At 44.1% G+C, this 27,392-nt stretch overlaps 2 protein-coding genes across 2 annotated transcripts in view; one reads left to right on the forward strand and one right to left on the reverse strand.

Annotated features, from left to right (window-relative positions):
- On the reverse strand, window positions 1–26,608 carry RIMKLB (ribosomal modification protein rimK like family member B). The gene is made up of 7 exons (XM_072424173.1): window positions 26,464–26,608; window positions 19,283–19,347; window positions 6,072–6,288; window positions 2,484–2,714; window positions 1,902–1,988; window positions 1,281–1,484; window positions 1–537 (listed from the first exon to the last, which is right to left on the reverse strand). The coding sequence occupies exons 3-7, from the start codon at window positions 6,238–6,240 to the stop codon at window positions 38–40; spliced, it is 1,191 nt and encodes a 396-aa protein (XP_072280274.1). The 5' UTR covers window positions 6,241–6,288; window positions 19,283–19,347; window positions 26,464–26,608; the 3' UTR covers window positions 1–37.
- MFAP5 (microfibril associated protein 5) overlaps window positions 26,551–27,392 on the forward strand; it is an 83,539-nt gene continuing 82,697 nt past the window's right edge. Inside the window, exon 1 of the mRNA XM_072424176.1 lies at window positions 26,551–26,686. The gene's annotated coding sequence lies outside the window, so the exon portion shown is untranslated. The remainder of the gene's footprint in view (window positions 26,687–27,392) is intronic.

The following is a 27,392-nucleotide window of genomic DNA, read 5'->3' on the forward strand; positions in this document are numbered from 1 at the left end:
CACAACCAACCCCCCCTCCCCCATCACCCATTCCCATCTATTCCACCAAAAGCTTGATTTCACTGGCAAGAAGTTGGTTCATGTTAAAGATGGCTCCCTTGGTTAAAAGCTCCCTCTCCGTGGCAGTGTCAGGATCACTGTCCACAGAGCTGGAACTGGCGCTCATGCTGTCTCCAGCGTCGTGGTGATGCAGCAGTGGAGCAGGCACGTCGACTCCTGAGACTGAAGTCACCCCAGGGAGCTCAGGCTCGCTGGTCTCGCTGGCGCTAGACACAACGGAGAGGAGGGACATTCGTCTGGTCAGTCGGCTTGGCAGGAGGGAGATGGCGTAGTCGGCCACCATCGAGGCCACGTCCATGTTGCAGGCTTTGTCGAAGGCGATGAAACCCACGTTGGCGTTTGCTTCGCACACGCAGAAGGAGCCGTCCTCTTTTGTGAGCAGATCGATGCCACACACATCCATTCCCAAGATGTTGGAGACTTGAATGGCCAGCTGCTTCCCTTGTTCGCTGAGCGTACACATCATCCCGATTCCTCCTATTAAAATAGCAAAAACCACAGTAAGTGGAAACTAAAATTAGGCTTTTAGTGCATAGAGACAAAAAAGAATACATCTGAGCTACCCATGCAGTGGGGTCCTCCTGTTAATTCTGCCGTGATCTTGGGGAATATTAAAGAAAAAAAACGTCATGCATTACGGAAAGCTCTGGCTGCTCCTTCTGCAAATGCCTGGGCATTTTTACCCCTTAAGGGAAAGGAATGACAATCAAGCATACGCAGTGAGATCGGCTCTTTTTTCCCCCCTCTTTACAGCGGGCTTCATCAGCCGATCTCACCCCTGCGTAGTCCAAGATCTGATAGCATAACAAGCAGACTGAAAAGGTCGACGATGGCAGCCCACGAAGAATTCTAGGATGACGCGGGACTTGATCAAGGGAAGGTCCAGTGTCATTGAGGGAGCCTGCAGGATTAAAGGTAAGTATATATTTTTTTTTTTTCACTTCCGTTCCACTTTAAATAGCTGCAATTCCTAATTAGGCCATTATGAGCCCAGTACGGATTTTTACCACCAGATCAAGTTGTATGCAGTCATGCCAGATAACCAAAAGCAAACCTAATTCAGGTTACCAATAAGTAAATGTGGGGTAAGTCTTATCCAGCCTACATGAATAAACTGGAGTAGGAATAATGTTCCAGTTCCTACAGGCAGGAATGCCGTCAGTATATCTCTCAGAGAGGTAATAAGGCCTATGTAATCATTGTACTCCTTGCATGCTCACCTAGAGAACAGTTGCTTTGCATTCTCCCATCTGTAGAACACCTCAGCATGGTGCCAATCACACGTCCGCCCACAACGATGACTCTGACGTCCCGTCCGTGAGACTCCTGTACGTATTTTTGGAACAGGTATGGGGCTTCATGACGGATGAGATGGCTCAAGTCTGCTAAATGGTGCTTGTCCCGGGCTAGGAATACAGCTTTACCTGGAAAGAATATGCACTGGTTAAGAAAGTGGGGGAAAAAAAAAAAATCATCATAGAATAACTAAAAATCATATACAGTACTGCACTAATCCTCTACTATGGCCCCTGAGGCAGCCCAAGTCTTACTCCTGAAAGAAATTGGATTCCTGCTTTAAAAAGAAGTTTATTAATGTCACTAATTATTTCAGGGCATCATGACAACATCTATTCAGTCTACAGAACCCAGTCTGATAGTATTAGTCCTTGCTTAAAACCCTACAGTTATGTCTGTACTCGTAAACCGCCCCATAAAAAGCATAACGCCAGGAAAGTCTGTTCAGGTCCTCTGTAAACTTCTTTACCAAGCCTTTAATTCCAATGGAGGGCCAGAAATGATGGCTCTATATAAATGACACCAGGAGTCATGGATGAACTCACCTCTGTGCCCCCGAGTGTTTTTCACCACCATGGGAAACTCCAGAACTTCAGCTTCGTCAATCATCTTTGAAAAGTTTTCATGACCACCTTAAAAGATAAAACAATATCAGTATGAATTTAGACCACTGTTACATTAAAGGGTGCTAAACAAAGATTTAAAAGTAGATTAACAAATATGGTAAAGGAACTTGTTGAAACTGGAAATGCAAAAATGAATAAACTCCATACAGAAGCTAAGTTTAGTCATGCTACCATAGCCAAAGAAAAAGGTAGGAAGTCCCAAACACAGAAAACCAATGAGAAGGTCTAGGTCAGCAAGCCAGCTTGAGCATGTGACATCAAAGTTCAGCTTTAAAAATTCTTTAAAGAGCTTTTCAATTGAACTTGCTCCATACACCACGTAATACACCTCCAGAAGTCCAATTATCTGGTTGGGCTTTTGCCAGCAGCACTGTCCTTGATAAACATGATAAAGGTCTAAAAAAAAGTTTGCCAAAGTCGTGGTCATGACTATCTGTGACCTCGAGAGGATTATCCATTTATACAAAGGATGGAGGAAAGGTTAAGTATCTAGACCCTTACCATAAGAGAAGGTATCAGGTAGGGGTACACCATGGCCAGCCAGCTCCTGGAAGGTCCAGAACTTATTTACACAGTTGAGGATAGCCTGTGGCCTGTTCATCAGCCGGCAGCCCATCTTCTCCAGATGTCTAAGGACGGTGATGTCACTGTCGCTCTGCACCCAAGGGGTAGGAACGCGGACAACCACAACCTGTGGGTAGGACGTAACAAACTCTCCATTCACACGCAGGCCTGCAAAAAATAAATAAAAACTTTGTTTTAAGACCAAGGCTTACTTTAGACAAGCAAAGATCAGTGCAGCAATACAAAGACACACTATACTCAAACGTTTGGCAACACCAGACCATTATACCTTCTGGATCAAGCCATTTAAAACACATTGGCATTATGTGGAGTTGGTCCCCATTTCAGATACAAAATACTGCACTGTTTTGGGAAGCCTTTCAACAAAACATTGGAGCACCTGGAAATTGTGTCAATTTGCCAGGCAAGTGCCTCCAAACCAAACTGCCTTAGAAGATTTGGCTTTGTACACACAGGCACAGTCATGCTGGAAAAGAAAATGGCTTTCTCCAAACCTACTACAAGAAGCTCAGAAATGTCTTTGAACGCTAACATTAACTCTACCCTTCACTGGAAAAATCTGGAGTCAATTTGGAGACGTGTTGCATACTTTTACCGCCAAAGTTTTAGTATTTAAAAACAACTGAACACCGAATGATTCTTGAATATATAAATTGATTAAAATGTTGGGTTTTCACATTTTCTGCTTCAATGTGGCACACAAAATAGTTCCATGAGGAAGGTAAAATAACAGTTTGGATTTCTTTGGACCTCCATCTTTAATACCAAAATTATATTTTTATTCTCATGTTTGTTTCCTAAATGTGTACTTAGGCTCTAATTTCATTTGGAGTTTCCAGTGAAAACAATGGTTAGAAAGCAAAGCGCGTGGCTACCCAGAAAGCCACAGGGCAATGACGAACTTGAAAGCAACTCTTGTTTTGGGGAAATAACGTTCAGGCATATGCGTGCGTACAGACGACTTTGCAGTCGGATGCCATAAGACTGATCAACTCTCACGTGCATGGGAAATTCAGGAAGAAAATGATCGCTAGGTCAGCGCACAAACAGGAAACTGCTTGTCAGCTTCCTCAAATAATAGAAAATACACCGGCACCTAAGCCCTCTTCACACATCTATGCAGAAATGCTTTATTAGAAAGTAGTCCGGTCCTGGACAGACTAAACCTTCCATTGTTGTGGGCTCAGTGACCTTTGACTCCATGCCCTCTCTAAGCCCCTCTGTATTATCGCTGTGCTAGATCAATCCTCCTGTCCGTGCGAAATAATGAAAGAAATTCTGGGAAACCTTTTTACAACCTATTATCAGCAAAGCAAACTCATTCAGATTTAATGATGGACTCCAGACTGGTCTAGTTGATAAATACTTCATATAGATCTGCACTCATTGCAAAACTAAGAAGTACCTACGTAATCATTTTCTTATGCTAATGCTTTATATGCTTCTAAGTCTGGTGCTCGGGTGCCTCCTAGCATCCTACCCACCGAGGATAAAAGGCATTGTGCCTGAACAAGGCCAAGTAGAATTGTATTGGGTTCTAGCTGCACAATGCAGCAATACATTGACAAATGATATGCATTTTCCTTAGCTTGTGTGATGCCAGTACATGCATAGGAGCAGCACATGACTGATGCAGCAAAGAAAAGCATTCAGTAGAACGAGACCCTTTCCTGCTTTCCCGTCGTTTGCACTTTTATGGCTGCCGCAATGCAGCTTCTCGACAGCTAGCAGCTGACTGGTGCAGTGCTCGGAATGCTGATGGAGGAAAGCCTTGCCTAAGCTGAAAAAAAAATTGATAAAAGGTGAAGTTAGATGGCTGGGGATGTGCAGACAGTCAAAAATGGACACATTTAGAAGGCACTTAGGACAACCACGATGAGACACCATGTACTGTTGTCATGCCTGATGTGTCTGCATTGTCCTTGGCTATAGATTGAAGGGGGTGGTTGCTGCAAAGGCAAAAAGCTAATCACTTGGGGTGACTACATAATACTCAAGCATTTATTACAACCTATGCAGGAAGGATATAACCAAACACATTCAGTGATGGTTTTATTCATGAACCAGGGCTTGTTAGGAACAAGATGGCAGTCATTCTCCCCAGGATCACACAGTAGAAGGTGAAGCTAGCTATCCATGACAGTCTGCATTACAAGGCCTGATATGCTTTTGAAAGTTCAAGAAGGTATACTTGTGACTAAACTGCAGATCAAAGCAGGCAAAGTAAAATCTAATACACGTCGGTCCTGTTCAGGGATTACCATTGTAGGAGGGTTTTTGGTGTCCTTGCCTGCTTAGGGTGGCACTGCTAATCTTTGCATGGTATCATTGCTCAGAATTTCATGTGCAGTCATGAGCACAAGACAGTCTACTTTACTATAAGCAGCTGCAAGGCCATCTCTTTACAGGAAAGCCAAAAGTGAAAAAAAAAAAAAAACATGCTTGTTTTTCTTTTTTGTAATATCAGCTTTAGCAAAGAGGCCAACCTTGTGACCAAACAAACATTAGCGGCCTTGAAACAAAATTCTTTGCATCATATAATGAGTCAAAAGACCAACAGCCACTGCTCAGGAAATGCTGGTCACGTTCTATGAGGGTCTTTGTGATTCTTCTGTAGGGCAGATCAGCTGGTAGAAGTTCTGTATGGAAGGGGAAGGTCATGTCTTTTGTATAAAGGAATGCTACCCCTGCATTTTCCACTCAGACTATACAACTGGCTGGGTTTCAGAAAGCAGATTGTGGGCATAGGCTGGTAAAGTAAGGGAAAAACAGAAAAGGCAAAGGCGCCTAGCATGCTGCGGCTCTAAAAACCGTGCCAAGGTAAAGAATGTGTGGGATGCCAAGGTAAACGGCTAACCAGCACAAAACACAACCACGATACTAATGTAGGACTGCTTCCAAAATGCAGCATATTAGGTGACGTTAAGACCCAGGGAGCTCAATCCAAACCCTCCCTCTGCTTTAAGTCAGAGGCTCTGTTAAAGCCCCTTTTGCCTCCCTTGAATCATCACTGGCCCAGAAAAGTAATGAGATTCCTTACTGAGCCAAGTACAGGGATTCAGGACAGCGGTGGCCACATCAGAAATCAGCTGCCTTACCTGACAATACTCTCCATTGTTTATGGTCAGCCACTAAAAAAAAAAACTTCTATCCACACGCCATTCTGTTGTATATACCATAATTGATTTTTGTATATATTTGATAGGTGTCAAAAATTGCTTGTTGACTTTCTGTATGCTTAAGGTACAGGTTCAGTTTATTAAGAATCTACTGTATAAAAAAAAAAGCAATGCAATACAACAGAGGCGATATTTCTGCTGTAGCAGCTATTTTTGGTCCTACATATTATCTACCTGCTTCTGCTGGACTTTTAAAACCCTCAAACTGGATAGAAAGGAACCTTTTAATAACTACAGGAAATTAAGGCATGGAGATCTCACCACCATTGGAATTCCAAAAGATGTTGAACAGGAAGGAATACCAAAATGTGTACCATAAACTCACCAAGGTTTCCTTGCTCAATGGTCAGGACCACCTCGTCCATGAGAAGGTATCTGAAGTCCAGTTCTTCCTCGCAGCATTTTGCTTTGAGGGCTCGCAGGATCTCCTGCTGAGGGTAGTCATCTTTTATCCTTCTGTCTGTCAGGAACCAAATACGACCGGAGGTGCACATCTTCACAGGCCCTGGTATGTAGAGATGAGGGTCGTCCAAGGACGTGGTCTGAAAAAAATAAAATATAAGTTGGGAGTGGTTTTTGGTTTATAAAGTATTCTGAATACAGAAGTGTTTGCTAATGCATCAAGGTTCTACGTCTGACAGTGGTCATCGTAGCATGCCCAGTCTTATTTGGGCAAGGTGGCATTTAACGGCAGCTATGGCTTGTAAAATTTGGTGCTCAAAAAGAGACTTCTTCCAATATGGAGGCTATCTATGCAAAGTACATCTGGCAATACACCATAGCATCACTTCCATTGGACAGGTGTGGGATAGAAAACTAACTTGGTAGCCCCTCTTCTGACTACTATCCCCATATTTAACGTAAAGAAGATTATATATTATGTATAAATGCATGCAGACAACTAATGAAGATATTTTAGAGGCAGAAGCTGCCATTGTGTCAGAGGTGGTACTAGGTCCATCACACCTAGAGCAAAAAAAATGTAAGGCGACCCTATGGGGTGTCCTTGGATCATCTTGTTGCATGGAACACTAGTGTTGTTCTCTTGGGTTCGAAGAAGAGACCGGTGCGTTATATTTAGTGATATACCTGCCCGTCTATGGCTAGTGAATTGGTAATGAAACGTTACGTAAGCTGCCACAGGAGGTGTCCTTTAATAGTGACAGTCGTTTTGTTGCAAATAAATGCTTTGGTTTCAACTCTTGGACCCAAAACACGTACTGAAAAAAATACTTGAAAAGTTTACTGCAAGCTATGGTTACAACTTAAAATTAAGGTATTAGTAAAAGCCCTAATAGTAGTAGCAGTGTAAGTGCTAACAATTGTTTTCTGCTATGCGACCCATTAACGCTGCTTAAATTTTGCTAATTCAGGTCTAAGCCAGGTCAATTATCTACCCCTCAGGTAAAACCTTCACAACAGCCAATAAGGCTACTCACAGGTTTGCAAATAGTGGGTCGAGTTTCTGCCAGCTCATATTGTGGATGTTTACCATTCAAAGGTCTGACAAGTTCACGTTCAATGGCTGTGGACATGTGTGCTGCCATCCTTGGGGAATAGGCAATCAGACATGGTTGAAAGCCATAAGCAACCCCCTACCGTTCTCCCGAGATGAGCAGCACCTGGATGTCTGCCTTGTGCTCCCCAAGGTGCCATATGGATGACAAGGCCATGTACCAACCCTGGTAATGGCAAGAACATCCAACTATCCTTTGTTAGGTGTAGTCAAAGTGCACTTTTTTCAAAGCCGAAGCACACGTTATATTTACAGACGGTGCCTATAAAGATGGGAAGAGCAATAACAATACATTGCCTGCTCTCTACTACCCAAAAAGTCATAAGTTACCAAGCAACTTGTAACTTAATAGGCAGACCATATCAGTCAATAATAAACCACGAAAGATGAGGGTCCTATGCCTGGCTTAGGATCATTTGTAATCTTTGGCAATGGTGGATCCGAGCCCCATGGTGTTCAGAAGGGGAAATGTAGAGCCAGCATCCAATATGACCAAGAATTGGCAAGAGGACGTTGGATCGAAAAAGTTGCATCAAACCCAAGAGTACTCGTGGGGCACCAACTATTTCTATAAGCACATGGCCAATCTTCAACTGATCACCAAGAGTGGCAATAGATTGCTCACATTGGAAACCAATGGATCTCCTTTGGTGTGAGGTACACAAGTAGCACATAGCGGTAATTAAATACTCGCAATTAAATACTCCGAATGTGTGCAAATATTCCGTACGACAGCCATCCGTTCGGAATGTGTAACCACAGATCCAAACTCTTAGTGGTTAACCCACTGCAATTTTAGCAGTGTAATTCCACCACTAAAATTCACCAACAATTTGCTAAGTTTAAAAGAATTCTTAATCAGAAGGTGTAGAGGTACGTTAAAAGCAGAACTAAATTTTCACTTTTAAAAATGTTGAACCAGGCAGAACGTTTTTGCAAAACGGGACAGGCAAGGTCTCTTCGTTAATATTAGTTCTGACCTGCTCAAGAACCGTCAAAGATGCCAAGCTGAGAATGCACAGCTCAGTTTATTGGATGGCCCACAATTCCAACTTCCTTTGCAATTTACATGGCCGGGGCCCAACAAATCAAGAAGGTTGAAGATCCCGAGGAGGAAGATTATGGTGCCTGGCAACAGATTGGTGACAGGTGGGTAACACGAGTTTAAGTTCCACTTTAAAGGAGCATTCCCTTTCAAATCTAATTTAGAAACCTTTCTCCTAGCAAGGAAGAGAAGGACTCAAGATTGTAAGCTCTTTGGGGCAGATCCTCTCCTCCTCCTGTGTCGCTGCTTGTCATTTGTAACCCCTATTTAATGTACAACACTGCAAAATAGGTTGGCGCTATATAAATCCTGCATAATAATAATGGCCATTGCTAGCTTATGGTTTTCGGTCTTGGTAGTCAATGACAGTCTAGTTGTCACATCTACCCAACAAAAAATAAAAACTCCCTCCAGTTTAGTAGATGTAAATGTACTACCGGTTATAGGCCAGAAAGCTGTTAGATCAGGGTGACGTATGAATATATCCAGATTTATGTAGCCATTATCTTACTGCACAAGTCTCAATGTTAAATGCAATGCATTATAAACTGCCACTGAAATGCTCTACAAAATGCATGAAAATGTGAAGACCCCAAATAGTGTAATATATTGTTTCTTTGCAGTAGATTGCAAGGAGGTAAGCTTCACGCTTTGTTAGAAGATTCTAGATTTTCGAGTCGATATTCGGTTTCCGCAGCGCACTGCCCTCCTTGCAACGTAGGCTGGCGGTGCTGACGCTGCTGTTCGGCAGCCCTTGGTCGCAAAGAGATGCATGGCAACAGACAATGGGCTCAGTGTAATGGTAGAAGACTGCCACATGCCCCCCTCCCCCATCCATCCTGCCTGAAACCTGGGATATGCTGCACAAAAGAGATGCAGTGACTCTGCAGCATCTCCCTCCCACCCCCTTACTTTCAATCAGCAACCACACCCCTGCCTGCTAGGCAGTCTGCTATTCACCAGGCAGGGTCATACAGCCATCAGATCCCTGAAAAGTAGCCACCCCCTGCCTTGCTGATATAAAGAGTGAAACACAGATCTGTGCCCTGGACACATTGCAAACAGGCACAATGCTGGCAGGATCACCTCTGCAGACAAAGCCCAACCTCCATGACACAAAGACACAGAGAAGGCAGACAGCCCCTTCCTGTCCTTCAACAGCCCCTGAAACACAATGAAGGCAGCACCACCCCCTCCCTACACCATGTGCACCAAGCCTGGAAACCTGATATGGCCCTTTGTGCGCAGGCGGGGAGGGGGTTAACATTGCCAGGCATCCCCAATTGGAGTGGTGAACAAAGGGTTACAGAGAAGATATTTCACAGCCACGTTGAACATGCTGGTCCCATCCTCCAAGCAAATGCAATGCTCTTCATACTCAACTCCAGGAAAAAAAAAACCTCCTCCTAAAACTATTTATGTGCCACGAAACAAAATTATGGGTTACAAAGGGTCCTGCAAACCCAAATCACTTCCTTTTATTTCACCATTAATAGGACCCCTTTACCACAAAAAGGGGTAAATCCAGAAGGGGCCAAAGCAATGTGATAGGGAGATCTGGCTAACTACAGATCTAGCATAAGGCTGCAAGCTTGGTAATGGTTGTAGGTAACATTTCTTCCTGAGAATAGCAACCACACAGTGATCAAGCGTCCGCCGCCGCCCTCTCGCACAGGGGACCCCCCCCCCAAAGTCAGCCGCCGCCCTCTCGCACAGGGGGCCCCCCCAATGTCCGCTGCCACCCTCTCGCAAAAAGGCCCCCCTCATGCGTCCGCCGCCGCCCTCTCGCAAAGGGGGCCCCCCCAAACGCCCGCCGCCCTCTCGCAAAGGGGGCCCCCCCTATTTGTTGAAGACATCTCATGCGCCATCAGTAAATCATCAAACTATATCTCCAGCGTTTGCTCAGCACATACGGCATAAGCCAGATAAAGAGGTCGATGAGTTCAGTCTGCAGACATGCACAGCCCTGGAGCAGCCACATTTTTTGTACTTTGACGAGTTTGTGCTTTTAACCACAAGGGCTGAAACTTTTCTTTTATGACAACTTGCTAGTTTGTAAAATTGCTGCAAGCAATTTCTGTAGTATTTGGATGATATAAAAAAAAAAAAAAATAATAAGATAGACAAATGACTTCTTGTAAATAGTTCCCCCCCCCCCGCCGACTCGTTTTATACCTTCCTAAAGTGACCATAACCAAAAGGGAAAAAGGATTGGAATAGAGGCCATCTCAAAAAATATTTAGTTTTTAAACCACTGGTTTGGCTTAGTATGGTAGCAGGACAGAAGGGCCCATGGACTGGGCATCCATTAGCGCTGGGAAATGCCTTCTGCAGCGTCCAGAGGACAACATGTGCTTAAACCATCTCCTACACATTCCAAGCATCTTTCTGAAAACTGCGCCAATGGTTCCAATGTAGTTAGCGGGAATCTATTTCCAAAAATTATAAAAGCTGTTCACTGTATCTATGAAAATAGAACAGGACTGCTAAAGATAATAGGCCACGTCTGTCGTAAAAAAAAAAATAGGGTAAACACACCAAAATGTGACTGATGCAAAAGTGCTTGGGCCTTTAAAAGAGGAAGTAAACCCAAAACAAAAATCACTTACCTTTAATCCCTCAGAGCAGTCGATTTGTCCGGAGGCTTCTTCCATCAGGTCCCACGTCGTCCCGGTATCCGTCTTCAGGCCGACGCACTAGGCGCCGCCATCTTCTCTGTTCTTCCTATGTCCCTCGACGCAGGCGCAAGATCGAGTGAAGCAGATGGGGGGGAGAACTTGCCAATCTCATTGCCCATGCGTGAGTTTGGCACAATTTCTTTCTCTTTTGGCAAAAGGGCTCCTTCTGTGCATGCCCGAGATGCTTGGGCATGCACGGAAAAAGCAAGTTAGAGCCTCCTGGGATGCACGATGTAGGTATGCCGGGAGGCTCTGCGCTCCCATTCATCTTTCACAATTCTTTCCAACGGGAAGACTAAACAATGCATATACAAGAGATGTACATACAGCGCTGTTCTGCTCTATGGAGAGAGGGGAGAGCGACTCCCCGCTGCGCTCTATCCTATTTACTTCTCTTACGATCGTTCCTCATGCGCATTCCAAGGATCTGCCAGGACAGTGAGCACTGTACACACATCAGATTCTTGTCAGATATCAGCCCTGGGGCGATTATCCGATGAGAATCATCTGACATGTGTACGTAGCCTTAAACTGATGTCATTGCTCTGCTCTCCAATCAGCATGCTTACACATTTGCCCGTATTTGAAATGCTGTCTTAGATGAAAACCACATTCTCCTTTTATATCCGGAGCTTGGCTTTAACAGTTGCCCTGGTCCTCGACATGGAGCATGAAAAATGACTGCAGAACCGTCAGCAAAACCCCAGAAACGTAAGAGGGTTAACTGTAAGCTTTTCTTAGACTGTCAGATAAGGAATACGTTTCCTTTTCCTTCCAGCAAAACAAAGCGTTTCATGAGAATTCTCTCACACACCACGTCGCGGCAGACAGGAGAGGAGACTGGGGCCACAAAGGATTTACCCGCAGATTGGTGTGCAAGCGGATTGAAAACAGTCACGTGATCCCCGTTGCACCAGAAACCTCCATCACCAGAACACACCTACAGCCGGCAAAGAGGCAGGAAGGAAATTATACAGCGCTTCTGGCCAACGGTAAGCTGGGAGGCGCGAGAACAGAAATGCTGAGTATAGAAATATTATCTACGCATATGGAAGAACAGAAGAGTTAATTCAAAAAGGAAAAAATCTGCTAAATCAGTGATGCCAAACCAGAATTCACCGCCATGGAATTATATGGAGTTGCCAGTTACAGATATTTAGCAATGGACCTGGATTGTGGTTGCAGAGATTTTGGTGACCTCAGGAAGATATCAAAAGCTTGTTATAGCACAGCCACAGAGTTTGCAAGAATATTATTAAACAGGATTTATATAGCGTCAACATTACATTACGTAGCGCTGTACAATAAAGGGGGGTTGCAAATTACCTCCAAATACAGATAGTGACACAGGAGGAGGAGAGGACCCTGACCAGAAGAGCTTACAATCTAAGAGGTGGGGGAAGTATCACAGAATAGGAGGGGGATATGGAATGGTGGGAAGTAGTGAGGGTTTAGGAGACAGAAGACGGGTAGGTGAGGTTGAGGCGTTGGGTTTTGAAGGCTCTTTTAAATGAGCAGAAAGTAGGAGCAAGCAAATTGGATATGGAAGACCATTCGATACAATTTTAATACTGATTTTGGCTTGTATACAACACCGTAGACTTCCACTTGGCAAGACTGACTCCAAAATAAGAGCTTGCGTTAGTTCTCTACTACAGAGTTACATAGGAGGATCACTGCCATCAAGGGTCTTCTGGCCCTGGCAGAGACTACAAGAAGCCATGTTGGCCCAATGACCAGGCATAGTTCCAATGGTTTCTTCCACGATGAACGAGGTCATATCATTGCCATAGGACAATTTTGCTACTTGCACTTCATCCTTAAATCACACCTTAGTTTCTCAACCTCCTAACATGAAAGACTCCTTGAAATACCTTTCAGGTCTTCAGGGAACCCCATCTATAATATAACCACAGCTCACAATATATTAGTGTGGTGGTCAGTAGGAAGCATTCCCCCTACATTGCCGGCCATTGGGAAGCATGTCACCCTTACAGATAGCCGAAAAGATCATTGGTGTCAGTTACACTGACTTGAGAGGCACAAACTGCTCAAGGAATCCCCAGCAACCTCTGGAGAAACCTTGGGGTTCCATGGAGTCCTGGCAGGAAAGCGTTGCCTTAGAGTGTTTAGATGCTTCTTAACACGCTCAGAATCCTAAGCCACAAAAACTCTCACTTGTGTTAGCGCTTCATGCAATTTAGAGATATTTCCCCGCCCGGGGCATTTGGTAACCTGGAGATTGTTGTGCGCAGCGTATGACAATCATTGAGCCTCGGATTACAAAGGCAACAAAATTACCACCCAGTTGTTACTAAACGGGCACGTCATGACATACACAGCAAATCCGCGGCGTCACGTGATTCCCATTTATCAGAGCCTTTTACGCTGCTGGCAGCTGGCCCATCATTCAGTAGGTGTGTATAAAGTCCTCAACCATGTTGCGTGGATTAGGCTAAGACCTGCTAGGATTGTGACAAACTTACAATGCAGGTTTTACCACGTGGATGACTAACAAGCAACTAGTTGTTGGGAAACCAACAAAAGTAAGATTTTTTTTTTTTTTTTAAAGAAAAGCTAACTAGTTGTAGAGACTCACAAGTAAAGCTCTAGGCAAATAGCTTTATGCACATTTGAAACATGCATATGAAGGCCATTTTATCTGCAGATGGTGTCAGTCTGCAAGGCAGGAACATCACTGCTCCAACTTTTGGTCAATGGCTGGTCACCAAGACCCTGCAAGCTACCTAAATGTGTCCCCTTCCAGCCTCCTAGGCGGAACATGCTTACTGTGCAGATGCCAGATGTGTCCTGGCATGCTTACTGTGCAGATTATTTTTATTGCACAGTATTTATATAGTGCAAACATATTACGCAGCGCTGTACAAAGTCCACAGTCATGTCACTAGCTGTCCCTCAAAGGGGCTCACAACCTAATGTCCCCACCTCAGTCATACATCTTTATTACAGGTAAAGGTCAATTTTAGGGGGAAGCCAATTAACTGTTTTTGGAATGTGGGAGGAAACAGGAGTATCCGCCAGAAACCCACGCAAACCTAGGGAGAACCTGCAAACTCCATGCAGATAGTGTCCTGCTTGAGATTCAAACCTGGGACCCAGCGCTGCAAAAGCTAACCACTTAGATTGCATAAATTGGAAACTGGACTGGGAAAAGCCAAAATGAAGAGGTATCCTTCCCTGTATGGGGCATGCTCCCATCATTATGGGGTAAGCTTTTTTGAAGTGTAATACACATGCTTCATAGCCCCACATCACCCCATGTATTTCCCCCCCAAACTGCAGGAGGCTAAATGGAGAACTGGGAGATTAAACGAAACCCATTTAGTGTTGTAAAAGGTGAATGTTAAGTTAACCTGTTGCAATGGTTCGCTTTAGGGCCGTTCAAACATAAGTGGATTAGGAAATATTCAGTGTAATCTTTAGTAAATCAGTCTTTTTATTGGGGGCAGCCAGATGCCGAATAGGAGGGATGCAAATCTCATCACGCAATGGTCACATGCTTTCCAATATTAATTCTACTGCCACCATTTTCCGGTGTATAGACACCACAGATTTGGCCAAATTTCAGTTTAGGAAAACCTCTTAAGGGCTACCGTCAAGCCCCTTAATTTTGGCGCAGCCCTGGGGGTCTTGATTTTTTAGGAAGAATTGAAGTATACATTTTCCTGTATGCTTTTGCTCCAGTTGGGTGAGCTTACAGGCGACATGTTCTAAGCAGTATTTTCCAGTGAGCCCAGGTCAGTTCTATGACACCCCAGGGGTCTGGTCTTCAAGAAAAGTGGTGCTGGGTGTCTGGAGACACCAGGAGGATCACAAAGCAGTACATGTATGGGGAAGTTTACAGCGGCTTCATATCCCCTCCATAGCAGCAATTTGACCTAAAATACCAAGGATTCTAAACCTGATCTGGGCACCCAAGCTTACAAAACCTGCGAAGGTTACAAAAGTGTTACAGTAGGGCTTTACCTTTTTAAAATATTATATAAGCTCTATTTGAAAAAAAAAGTGGTATTACCAGTATTTCCAGCACAACCTGAGGCTTGCAATAAAAGCTGTGGGAAATTCCTCTTCCAAGGGGATGGTCATGTTTGTTGGCTGAGCCTTTAAAATCCTTGAACCAACCATCGAAGAAACAGATGACCATGAAGAAAAAATAAAAATGTACGCCAAGTGTTCTACTTCCCAAACATGATACCACAAACTTATCAGAAGCAGCTGACGGTGCTCAGGGCCATGCAGATACCATACCTGACCACCAAACACCTTCATATCGCTGGGAACTGCTTTTTGCCAATCAGCATTTTTAACGAACTGAGCAGCTGACCAAAAGCGGAGCCACTTTGGGTGATGGAAGGAATGAAGGTGATGGAACCTGGGAATTTTTAAACCCTTTTGCTCCGCTTACTGTAGGGGAGAAACCATTTCAGGCGCACAAACCAGAGGTCTTAAAAAAGGATGTGAAGGAAGACGACCTACATGTATTCATAAAGACTTCTTTTTTGCAGAAGGAAGGGGTGTATAATGCAGTGAAGCGTTGTGTTATTATAGCCCAGAGCTCAGCGTTCCAACCAAGTATCATTATCAATGTTCCCAAGCCGTAGCTTTTATTAATGACAGAGCAATCCGCTCATGGTGACACAACGTTAGAGAGTGACAACTCTTCTCCCCAGCCGCTCTCTTCGCTCCTCCAATGACCTAATGACTTCCTCACTCATAACCTCATCACAGACACTGCAATACTTTTTCTAGAGCTGCCCCAACTCTCTGGAATGGTCTTCCTCGTCCTATTCGGCTTGCTCCTACGTTCTGTTCATTTAAAGGAGCCCTCAAAGCCCATTGCTTCAACCTCACCTACCCGTCTCCTTCGGTCTCTTAATCCTTAGTCCTTCCCACCACTGCATATCCCCCTCTTATTGTGTGATATTTCCACCACATCTTAGATTGTAAGCTCTTCGGGGCAGGGTCCTCTCCTCCTCCTGTGTCACTGTTTGTATCGCTCATTTGCAACCCTTATTTATTGTACAGTAATATGTTAGCGCTATATAAGTCGTCGTCGTCATCATCATCATCATTATTGTGTGGTCATCCAGTCACACCAGTTTTTGACCACAAATGATAATGCAGCCATTGAACGCAATGATCAAATGGGGCTGCAGGAGATCAGCAACACTGACACAAAGAATTGAAAAAAAAAGGATTATTCACATCCACACAAATAATGGGAATGGAGAGAAGCTCAAACCAATATAAAAGAAAAACCTGGGAATGCTGGATACACCATTGTTAGCAAGATCCATGCCAGAGTTCAGGCACCCAAACCCCAACCTGAAATAAGAGTGCCCACTAAGTCTGGGTCACACACACGCAATAATTGTAGTTGTAAATGATCCTTCACAATCCTTATTAACAAAAAAAGACTGAAAGATGCAGGAACGAGTGCTGTATATACACAACAACGTTCTGCTCTAGAGAGGGGGAGTACAGAGCGGCACCCCACTTCGCTCTCTCTCCCCTTCACTTTCATAATGATCGTTCATGGATCCGCCAGTACAGATCCACGAACTAGGACTGACGAGCTTTGTACACGTCAGACTCTCAACTGAAACCAACCCTGGGGCCATTATCGGACGAAAATCATCTGACGTGTGCACCTAGCCTAAGAGAAGCTTGCATTAAGTTATGAAAACTTCTAACAGGCACATTTCTTATAACAATTGTTTTCCAGCACATTGCTGCACGGAAATCTTGTTTTACCGTCCTCTCCCCTTTTCACCAACCACGCTTATTCATCATTGAGGCTGGCTGAAAACAAAATTACATTTGTATCTCGTCAGTCATTCGGCAAGGACACCAACTCCATTGTCTTCCCAATTCTGTATTCAAAATACCAAATACAGAATAAAAACAAAAGTTGCAAAAAAATACTTTCATATAAAAGATTGAACAACGCTCGTTCAATGTGCATTTTAGTTTCGTTTTAAAACAGATAAACACAGATTATCTTGACGATTACATAGTAATATGAGGCAATATTTACAGGTGATACACTACGCTGTGCCAAATAGGTCTCAGGTATCTGAATGGCTTGGTTGTGAGGTTTGTTTACCCAGCAGGCTTTTCCGAGCTTGTTGGCCAAACCGGCTTCCTGTGCGCTGTAATTCAGAAGGTAATGAACAGCGTAAGATTATGAACTAAGGAGCCCATTCAAGGGTCAGACATGTGCTTGTAGCCAGCATATCGCAATGGATGTTTCTACACAGCACAAGTGCCTCGGCATCTAAGCAAAGTGTGACTTTGTGGCTCTGTACACACATTGGAAAGGATCTTTCATGACCAGATGTAAAATTGAGCGCTGTACAAACAGCACCGTTCTTCTCTATGGGGGAAGGGAGAGGGGAGAAGAACTGAGCGGAACCCCACTGTGCTCTCTTCCTTTCACTTGTATTACGATTGTCCGTGGATACACGCCAGAATGGATCCATGAACGACATGCGATACACACGCCAGATTCCCATGCGATATCAGCCCTGAGGCAATTATCGGACGAGAACCATCTGACGTGTGTACGTAGCCTTACACTGTAAAGCATAACAACGTACTGAATATAAACTGAAGCTTTGAGGTTATCCTAAAAAATCTCCCCCACATATCTAAAAATTCAACAATTTTTGGCTGACTTACAGTGTTCAACGTAGAAATTTTTGTAAGCTGGGTGGGAAGAAGCTGTAGATGGGTGGCAGCCCCTGTATTGTGAGCCAACTATTCAGTAACCGCCCGGCTCTTTGTTTGGTTACTGAAAAGTGCTGGGTGATGCACCCAGCTAAGAGGGGCCGGGGAGAACACCACTTCTATTCACATTACATATGTGTGGCTCTTTGTTCTTATGGGTAAGTTGTAATCTGAGAGACTGCTAGAGGCCACCATGACCACAGCTAACCCATAGGAATAGGGCAGAGGTATGCATGGATGTGCTGTATTGAACAAGAGCTACCGCTTCATCCATTTATTTCTAACCATACATACCAAGCTACAGACTGGGCAGTGCTTTTGTCTTAAAATGGATCCAAAGCTCCACAAATCAGAGACTAAGCAGGTCATTAGTGCAGAAAGACTGGTGTTGCCACTTCTGCAATAACACACCTCCTACCTGCCCAATTGCTCCAGGTATGTGGTAAATGCGGGGCTGCACCAGTTGCAAGCATATCCAGCAATATCAGCTTGCCCTGCGAGTGGTAGGAATGAATAAATCCTGCCATCTGTGCAGAGTCAAGTCATTCCAGCCAATCAACATGGTCCAAAAAAGTTGACAGGAAGAGAAGACAAAAGATGGCAACACTCTGCGAGAGAATGGAGTGTATTGCTGGGCTTAGTTCCCCTTAGTACATTTGTCAAGTCTGAGTGATTGAAAATACTTTATGGATTAGATTTTACCTTTGTCAACTGGATTAAATAAATCAGTCTAAAAAGACCCATGTATGACCAGCCTTAAAGACAAATCTGTCTGCAGAAAAATAATAGAGAACGCAATATTTGCAAATATGTGACTATATAATGCCCCACTGATTAAAGCTAAACTCCAGACCAGAGTTTCTCAACCAGGGTCCCTACAGAGCTTGCAAAGGGGTTCCCTCCAGGTCAATTACCACTGACACCAATGATCAGTTTGGCCATTTGTGTGACATTCTTCCCAAGAACCACAATGCTAAATTTCCGTGAGCTGTAGAAGTTATAGAAGGGGGTTATTTGATGATCTTAGGGGTTCCCCTATGTTAAAAGGGTCAAGAAAGGCTGCTACAGAGATTGATACATTTATGAAAAAGTTGATTTGTAATAATTTAAGTCTGCAAACATCTCTTTTTAAAGGCCTCATGTAACCCACACAAAGATTTAATCAAAAGGGAGGATTAGAGCTCACGGTTCTCTCCAGACCCTTTTAACAGGACACTTTTCAGTAACCACCCAGCTGTTTTTGTTTTTTCAGCAAACTAGGGGGCAGAAAAAGTCACAGATCTGCCTGCATTAATGTGCAAAACTCAAATCTGTAACTACATAAGGTGCAAGTATAGCCCATATGGTGCGATTGCACACAAAGTGCTGAAAAAATGTGTCAGCGCATTGCAACTTGCTGCTACCTAGCCACAGATCAGTTGTGGAACCACAGTAGGAGGAAGGCATCAGAAATATTTTTAAAAAAAAAAGGAAGAATCCAAGTCATGGAGTTAAGCTTTAAAAAACACAAGTGCCCCAACTACAACTAAGTATGATGTGATACTTACATTAAGCTGGCGATTGAGGGTTGGCTCGTACGATCACTGAAATGATGTTCTAAAACCTATTAAACCTGAGGAAGACAAAAAGAAAACAAAATAATTAATACAAGGCAGGGTCAATGTTAATGTGAAGCCCATAACACCCCGCATTCCATATAAATACTCTCCCATGGGAGATTTATAAATAAGTCCGATTACAATGTAGCCATTACACAAGTACAATATCTTTATACAAAGTTACATTTCAGCATTTCTTGCAGCCATCAATACTCCTCCTGTTATCAGCTGCGCATTATCTTTAGAATGTGGCTGTCGCCGATCTGCGGCAATGTCCGGACGGTATTATGTCTTCTCCAAAATGTCAAAGTTTATACTCCCTCAGTGATCAAACTGGAGCACAGGATGAGCAGCTTCCCCGTTCTGCCGCCTAATCTCTAAATAAAACATCACAAATACCCAAGAGCTACAACAAAAGCCAATTATGATCACACCCTTAAAAAAAAATTCACAGGTAAACCTGCATGATAACCCCCGTGTTTCTGGATGAAAATGTTTCATAGAAATGTGTAACCTTTTAGGCTGCATGTAAAAGCATTGGAAGCTTTTTGGAGAATTGCTAAAAAATATCTTGTGTGCGATACTTCGCACCTCTTAGATTGTAAGCTCTTTGGGACAGTTCTCCTCCTACTGTGTCACTGTCATTTGCAATCCCTTATTTAATGTACAGTGCTGTGTAATATGCTGGCGCTATATAAATATTGTTTAATAAATATAATATCTTGATACCACTTGGCCACGTTTCCTGCTCCATATTCAAAAAGCCACAATGCTAATCCACAGGTCAGGGTTGTTAGTATCATAAAGTACTCCCATTCTGGGACTAGCCGGCCCATCTGAAAACAAGATGGCTCTGTCCAGGTCCAATGTGGATAGACAAATGTGGATAGGCAATTCATGCCAAGTTTAGTTCCATCGCAGGGCACTGCCTTCTGCCTTTTCTTCCTCATACAGATGAAGTTTGGCTTTGCTGGCATGACATACCACTGCAGGCAAACAGGAGCTCATCCGTCCCCGGCACGCAGAATCGGAATTTCCGGGTTTCCTTGGCATACAAAGACACCAAGCGACCAGGTAGATAAGCCACAAGGAGAAGGGGCATCGCCTGTCAATGCCTGGCACATCTCAGCTTTTGCTGAATGAACTACCATGCACAAGTTACGTCATCCCTGCCAATCATAATGGCCAAAATATCAGAAGAGAAGAAGGCAGCGCTTGCCACGGAAGTAAGACAGGCAAGTTAATTGATTTAAACTGAGGGATTCCGAGGCTACATAAGCAGCACCGGAGAGATCTTCACACACAAGCAAGAATGTTTACCTAGATTGCACCATACCGCGATTTGGATGCCAAAACACTAGTAATACAGCCACAATGCATTATGGGAAGACATCCGCACCAACAGGTGCTATATAAACACATAATAGGAGATAACCTGGTAGAAGACACGGCAGGAAGGAGTGACGACCTGACAATGCTCCTACAATCTGGGAAATCTCCGCAGCAGAGCATGTGATTGCCTTTTTCCTGTAAGGATCACTGCACAAACAGCGAGAAAATATTTCCTTCTACTGCGCAAAACACAAACTATCTCTGAAAGCAAAGCCAGCCTATACAGGCTAGTGTGACATAAGGTACACACATTCATTAACCATTGTTATCGGATCTGAACAAACCCAAAACCCCCATTGTGTAGCGGTGCATGCAGCTAGGACCACTCCAAGCTTTTTAATGGCCAATAACGGATGACAGTGTTCCCCCCAACCTCTTTGCCCCAGGCGTACCACCCAGCACGTTTCAGTGACCACCCGGCTGTTTAATGAAGAGTTGGGTTACAATACAGGAAAAAAAAAAAAAAGGAACTTCCAAACTTTGAATATACAGAAAGTTAACGTGGTTTGGTAGGTAGTAATACTTTTCAATGTAATGTGACTTGCTGTCCAGTAATGCTGGAGGGAAACCATCTCCACACAGAATAAAATGTCTGCTAACAGGTTGTGTAGGAAACAATTATATCAGCTGCATGTGGTAGACATTTCTCCATAAATGTTGGAATGTGAAGCAAAAATAAACTGAGATTTGGATTATTACCCTACTGAGCAGTAACCCCGAGCCACACTAAGGGTAGCTAAAAAAAAAAAATAAAATAAAAAAAAAAATAAAAGGACTTAAGTACCTGGTCCCACCAGCGTCCTCCCTATCCGATAACATCCTCTGGCCGAGTCTTCCTTCGATGTGTCCCCCCAGTGAGTGTGCCGACGTTCCCTGGTGAAATCCGTGCGCCGTTATCGGCATGAGACTCAGTTTTCCCTAATGTGCATGGTCCAGTGGAAGGGTCAATTGAAATGAGTGACCAGTCCATTTCACATGCACATGGTCCAGTGCCATCACATGGGGTCAGAAAATGTGTCCATAAATCTGTAAGCTCAAGTTTGGAGCTTCGATTTCTTTCAGCAGCAAAGTGGTGCCGAAGCACCGAGGGGAGAGTACATGCCAAGGAGGCAGGTTTGGCAATAGAACAGACTGGACTCATTTCAATAGACTGACCCTTCCATGTGACATGGCTCATTTATATGAATGGACCAGAAGAGTGGTCCAGCATATTTGTAAGCTGCCCACCCCCAAGACTAGTTGGCACCGAGTGCATGCAACCACAACTACTATCAACAAGACTACCTTCTGATCCAGAGGTGGCATAAACTACAACATTTCAGAGAGATCAGGTGAAGGCAAATTTTTGGAGCACTTGAACACCCAGCTCACAAGCTTAAGAATGGAGCAGCAAAAATCACCTTCAACATTGATTTCTCTGGAGGGAAGTGCTCATCATTAGGTTGATCCCACCAGCAATGACCAACTGTATTGCTGGCATTCACACAAGGCCATCATCCAATGCCAGCAACTGTTTCGGACAAAGTCCTCCTAAATGTAATAGCCAATTAGATTAAAAGATTGGTTTTCCAGCCGCCATTTTGTAAAGCAGGTTGGTAGATAAGATAGGGAAACCCTGAATAAGATCGTTCGTAATGATGCCCTGTCAGTTGCCATGAAAGATTTGGCATCAGATGCCCCCCTTGCTGGTTGTGTGATTGAATCATCTTGGTGGCTTTTATTTAGCAAAGTGCAGGAGCTCACTGAAATTAATACATATTTCACCAATCTGCGCTTGGTTGATGTTGACCACAGTAATTCTGCACCGGTATAGCCTTGCGTCGTCCTTGTTGGGATCACGGAGTTGATCTCCAGAATGTTGACATTACAGCGCTTGATGGCAACCATCCTATCAAAGGGCTGATAATGCCCCGTCAACTGCCAGCCATTAGCAAATCAATCAGCAGTATCTGCAGGACATGCACGTTACCTACTTTACAGTTTATTAAAGCCAAGTCATACTTCCTCCAGAAATCAGAGCAAAATGCAAATTTACTTAGATGAGCTGGAAAGTTTCTCTGAGCAAAAGCTAAGGCATTCTCTCTTTGTTTGAGGTTTTTAACCCTATGCTACCCAAATACTCTGAGCAATGCTGAATTACTATGCAGGACACATGGTGCTGCACAGGACAGGGCTTTAATACCAATACCATTCAGCACCAATGACGATCTCTAGATATATATATTGTATTCGGTGGACCTTGGCCACCCACTGGCTTCGGTATTGGACACCTTGGCTCTACTTTCACCCAGATTCAATACGGTTACCATCCAACTTGAGGCCTTGTCACTTCTACTGCTTTTTCCATAGCAAATCGATAAAGCCCCCTGGTATTGGTTGTAGCAAGAACCTGCAGATTTGATCACACTTCATTCCTCATTGGAAGCATCCTATAATATGGCATCACTTTCTTCCACTCACCTTAAGATTTGGGTGGACTCCTTTTATACAAAGGGGAGAAAAGCTTTTAGTTCATATAGCTTACACTCCCTGGTGCGGTCTTCCTCCAGATCACACAAATCGGCACTGTGCATTGCTTATCGTTTGCTGTGACACCTGACAACTATATTCAAATAGACATGTGACAGTCCCTACAGGGGTGCCATATAGTTTCAAAAAGGATGACGGCCCATAGAAAACTGGATTCTCACTAAACGGTTGCCATTTCCAGCAGCTGGGTACACCAAGTGAAGCAGGAAGAGTATGTAGTCATCCACAGACCGGTAAGCATGTGACTATGCGACAGTCACTAAAATATACCGCGGTCACACCTTCTCTTTAAAAGCCCGAAACCCAGTCACAGGGCATGACACAGCATGGCATAATGACCATTGTATAAATAGCCAGATGTTTTATTAACCTACCGTCTGGTTTTATATGGAACAAAGCTGAAGATAATTATATATTTCATTCAATAGTTCGATGATGTATAAAGTAAACACGCAAGAGCTTTGCATGTGTATACAAAAGACACACCGTCGCCCCCTATTGACAAGAACTTTGCATGATTGGAGCATGATGGGGGTTATATTACATTAAGAGTTAACAACAAGCCCTCGGAGGTTCTAACGTTTAAAATAAACTACCAGAATCATTGGCTGGTATATCATCGCACCACTAACACAACCATATACTTAACATGCATGTAGTGCCTCCAAAACCAACACATCACGACCCTCCGATGCCACTCTATGAACCCCTTCTGATACAATTATTAGGTAGCCAATTGTACAAATTACCAGCAACATGTGGCCAATATAAAAAAATATTGCTAGCAAATCCATCAAAAAGATAGTCCCGGCTTCCCTTCACCGCCTTCCATGTGTTCACCTTTCCACCACCCTTTAACCTCAAAAAAAAAAAACCCCTAGTTATCTTTAGATGTCCCTAGAACAGACCACAAAAAACCCTTCCTCCATCATCATCCAGTGCTAAGAGACAAAAAAGCGTACATCCTCCTTCTCTCAAGGCAGCCTCCCCGTTCACCCACACAATAACGCCGAGCCTGTACCATGCTATCATATGGTGCCACAGCTGCCCTCCTCGCATGCAATGCAAAACAGACATCCCCGTGCCCGCATCCCCGGCATTCTAGGTGAAAGTGGTGGATAAAACCACATTGACTCTTTTACATTGTCTTAGCTAACCAGCTGCAAGAAGAGTTCAACCACGGAGCGTGCTGACTGTATGTAATCCTTGGAATGGAACTCTGGACCCCGGGGGAGAATGGATCACAACGCAGCGTACAGATGGGGATACAATACTAGTTCTTAGATTACGACAAAATTGGCATCCCCGGCTGTAGATCTGGGTGAACGACGATGGAAATTGTACATTGACGTACAAAAGAATGATGTAAATCACATGTTGGTTTGGCAAACAAATTAAGTGGTTACAGCGGAGAGATGGGGGATTGAATATCTTAATATTTTACATACGTCACGGGTAGATACATGTATTCCATACACACGGGGAACCTGGTTTTCTTCTAAGACACCAGATTAGATGTGGCGGGATATATGTTACACATATGCTATGCATATACTCGATAGGAGGTAATAAATCACTCCGACGTTGCAGATGGGTGGAAAGAAGGACGTCACTGTTCATTATGACGGAAGGCAGAGGGGTGGCCACATGGTGCCGACTGCCACATACATGTGGTATATATAGGGCTCTTTAACACATGACGATGGGTGGAAACGCCAACATCAATTGCCGACAAGACAAACTGATGCCAAGCGGATGAATAGAGAGCTACCCGTGTACATAGTAGCAGCCTACATACGTGTTGCACACAATTATTAGACAGCACACAGATGGTAATTTTCATGGAGGGAAAGTTTACAAGCGTAGAATGATGCCAAATATATAATTTCATCATGAAATGAGACCGTGTGTGCCTAAATGTGGGGAAGATAAGGATCCCTATCAACGGAGTGGCTATGATGGGGGTCTATTTATTGATACCAAGCAGTGCCCAATGGGGGTAACCAATTCAATGGAGGGTATAATATAGGCAATACATAGGATCCTATTCTGCTAGGGGTATCTATATCAATAGCCAATATCGGGGCACCAATACTAATCTAAGATACAAGGGTGCCTGTAATAGACAATTCAGAGATCTACACCCTTTACGGGTGTTAAATGGCAATATAGGTGTGCCAATATTATTAAAGCAACACAGAGATGTCTGTGAAACGTAATAGGCAATACCAGGGTGCCAATGTTAATATTAAAGGGCAAGCCAGTAGACGGGAGAGTCTACAATAATGGAAAATACCAAGGTCGTTATATCAATAGCATCAATAGGCGATACAGGTGGTGCCAATATCAATGGCGGATACAGAGGTGCCAATATTGGTATGAATTGCCAATTCAGGGGCACCTATACCAATAATAACAAGTATCATAGAATTGCTATATTAATGAAGAATGAGGGGAACCCTTTGTAAATTAAAGGGTGATTATACAGGGGTGGTTGGATAGACAGGTGCCTACATTAACAGGGTATGAATTGGGTAATGAAACCCTTGGTAGACATATGGGGTATATATTGGGGGACAATAGCCTCTGTTGAAATATGGGGTGTCTACACTGGATAATACCACCCTTTTCTAGATAGATGGGGTGTTGATTTTGGGGAATGACCCCCTTTATGGACATTTGGGGGTGCATTTTGGGCAACTATACCCTTTGCATGGCAGATGAGGGGTCTATAATGAGAAACAGCACCTTTTGTAGCTAGATAATGGGTCTATAATGGGGAACAATACCCCAAGGGCATATGAGGGTGCTGATATTCGGCAACAATACTCGAGAGATGGGGTGACCACAAAGGTGATTGTAGATATATAGAAGGGTGTATATGGGGGAATACCAGCCCTTGTAGAGAGGGGTCTATAGTAGAGAATAGCACCCTTTGTGCATAGGGTGACCATAGAAGACAGATGAAGGTTCCATATTGGGAATATAATTGGGTTTGGAGAAAGATGTCAGCACAATGATGGGTTAAAGATACAAAGGAACCCATCTACAGGATTGCAGTCCTCATATATCCTGCTCTCCTATTGGCCGGGAATACAGGGGTCACATGAGCATGATACAGCCTGCAGATGTCGGGATGCCAAATGTACACGCATCACCCTCCCCTCCAACATCCTCCCGCCATCACTCCTCACATCCCTGCAACTCACCCAGCTGTGATGTACGAAGGAATGAAGAACGCAGGCAAGAAGCGCTGATCCGGGCGGAGTCCCCGCCGGGCGATGGCTCGACTCTCTCACACACACGCAGCTACACACAGACACGTCCTCACTTCTCCACACACACAACCAGACTGAGCCGCCACTAGCACGCGCTTCTCAACACGCCACGCCCACCGACCATCAATCGCCGGCTTTCTATTGGGGGAGCCAGGTACGGTGCCCCACCCATTGGCTGGGACTTTGTGGCGGGAAAGGTGGAGAAAGGCGATGGGCGGAACTTGAACGCAAAGGCGGGACATAGGCGAGAGGTGGAGGAGGCGCGGCAGCACGGCGCGCGATGATTGGCTCGCGGAGGGCTGATGGGAAGGGAAAAGGCGACGTCAGGCTGGTGGAGTATAAGAGCAGCTCGGTGGGCGGGAAGCAGAGAGGTGACTGTGGTGAAAGGAAGGAGGGGGTGATAAACATGGAAACCTCGTGTTGTTGAGTGAGTAATTTCACAATGCCAGCTGCTGTAATTTCTATGTAATGAGCTGTGGCTTCTCCTAAATTCAGAAATGGACATTAAGAAAAACTGGGCTAAGGTACCCATCATAAGCCCTTTACTCATTACCCCAAATAGGACTTTGCCGGAGGGGGTCTGTGACACTACCACCCACCTACCTCTACAGGTCCATGTGTAAGTGGCTGCCAATATCAGTGTGGGGTTTGGCCAAGTGCCTCTGGCCAAAAACATCCAAGGCTGATGATAGGGGGCCCACACATGGCCGACCCCAAGGTCTCCTTCTAAATCTACGACAAGCCATAGACGGGACAGCTGGGAGAATGAAACTTTAAAAAGATATTATGATACAAAAAACATTTTTAGTTGACTTGTATGTCCAACAGATGTCCCACCATCCAACCTACCTTCAAAAAAA

Source organism: Pyxicephalus adspersus, chromosome 10, assembly GCF_032062135.1.
Source record: "Pyxicephalus adspersus chromosome 10, UCB_Pads_2.0, whole genome shotgun sequence".
NCBI classification, from domain to species: domain Eukaryota; kingdom Metazoa; phylum Chordata; class Amphibia; order Anura; family Pyxicephalidae; genus Pyxicephalus; species Pyxicephalus adspersus.

Excerpts from the sequence above, each read along its gene's own strand:
- RIMKLB (XM_072424173.1), bottom strand. The coding sequence starts at position 6,240 with ATGTGCACCTCCGGTCGTATTTGGTTCCTGACAGACAGAAGGATAAAA. Across the intron at positions 1,989-2,483 it reads ACCTGATACCTTCTCTTATG|GTGGTCATGAAAACTTTTCA; the intron begins GTAAGGGTCTAG and ends TTATCTTTTAAG. Across the intron at positions 538-1,280 it reads GCAAAGCAACTGTTCTCTAG|GAGGAATCGGGATGATGTGT; the intron begins GTGAGCATGCAA and ends CTATTTTAATAG.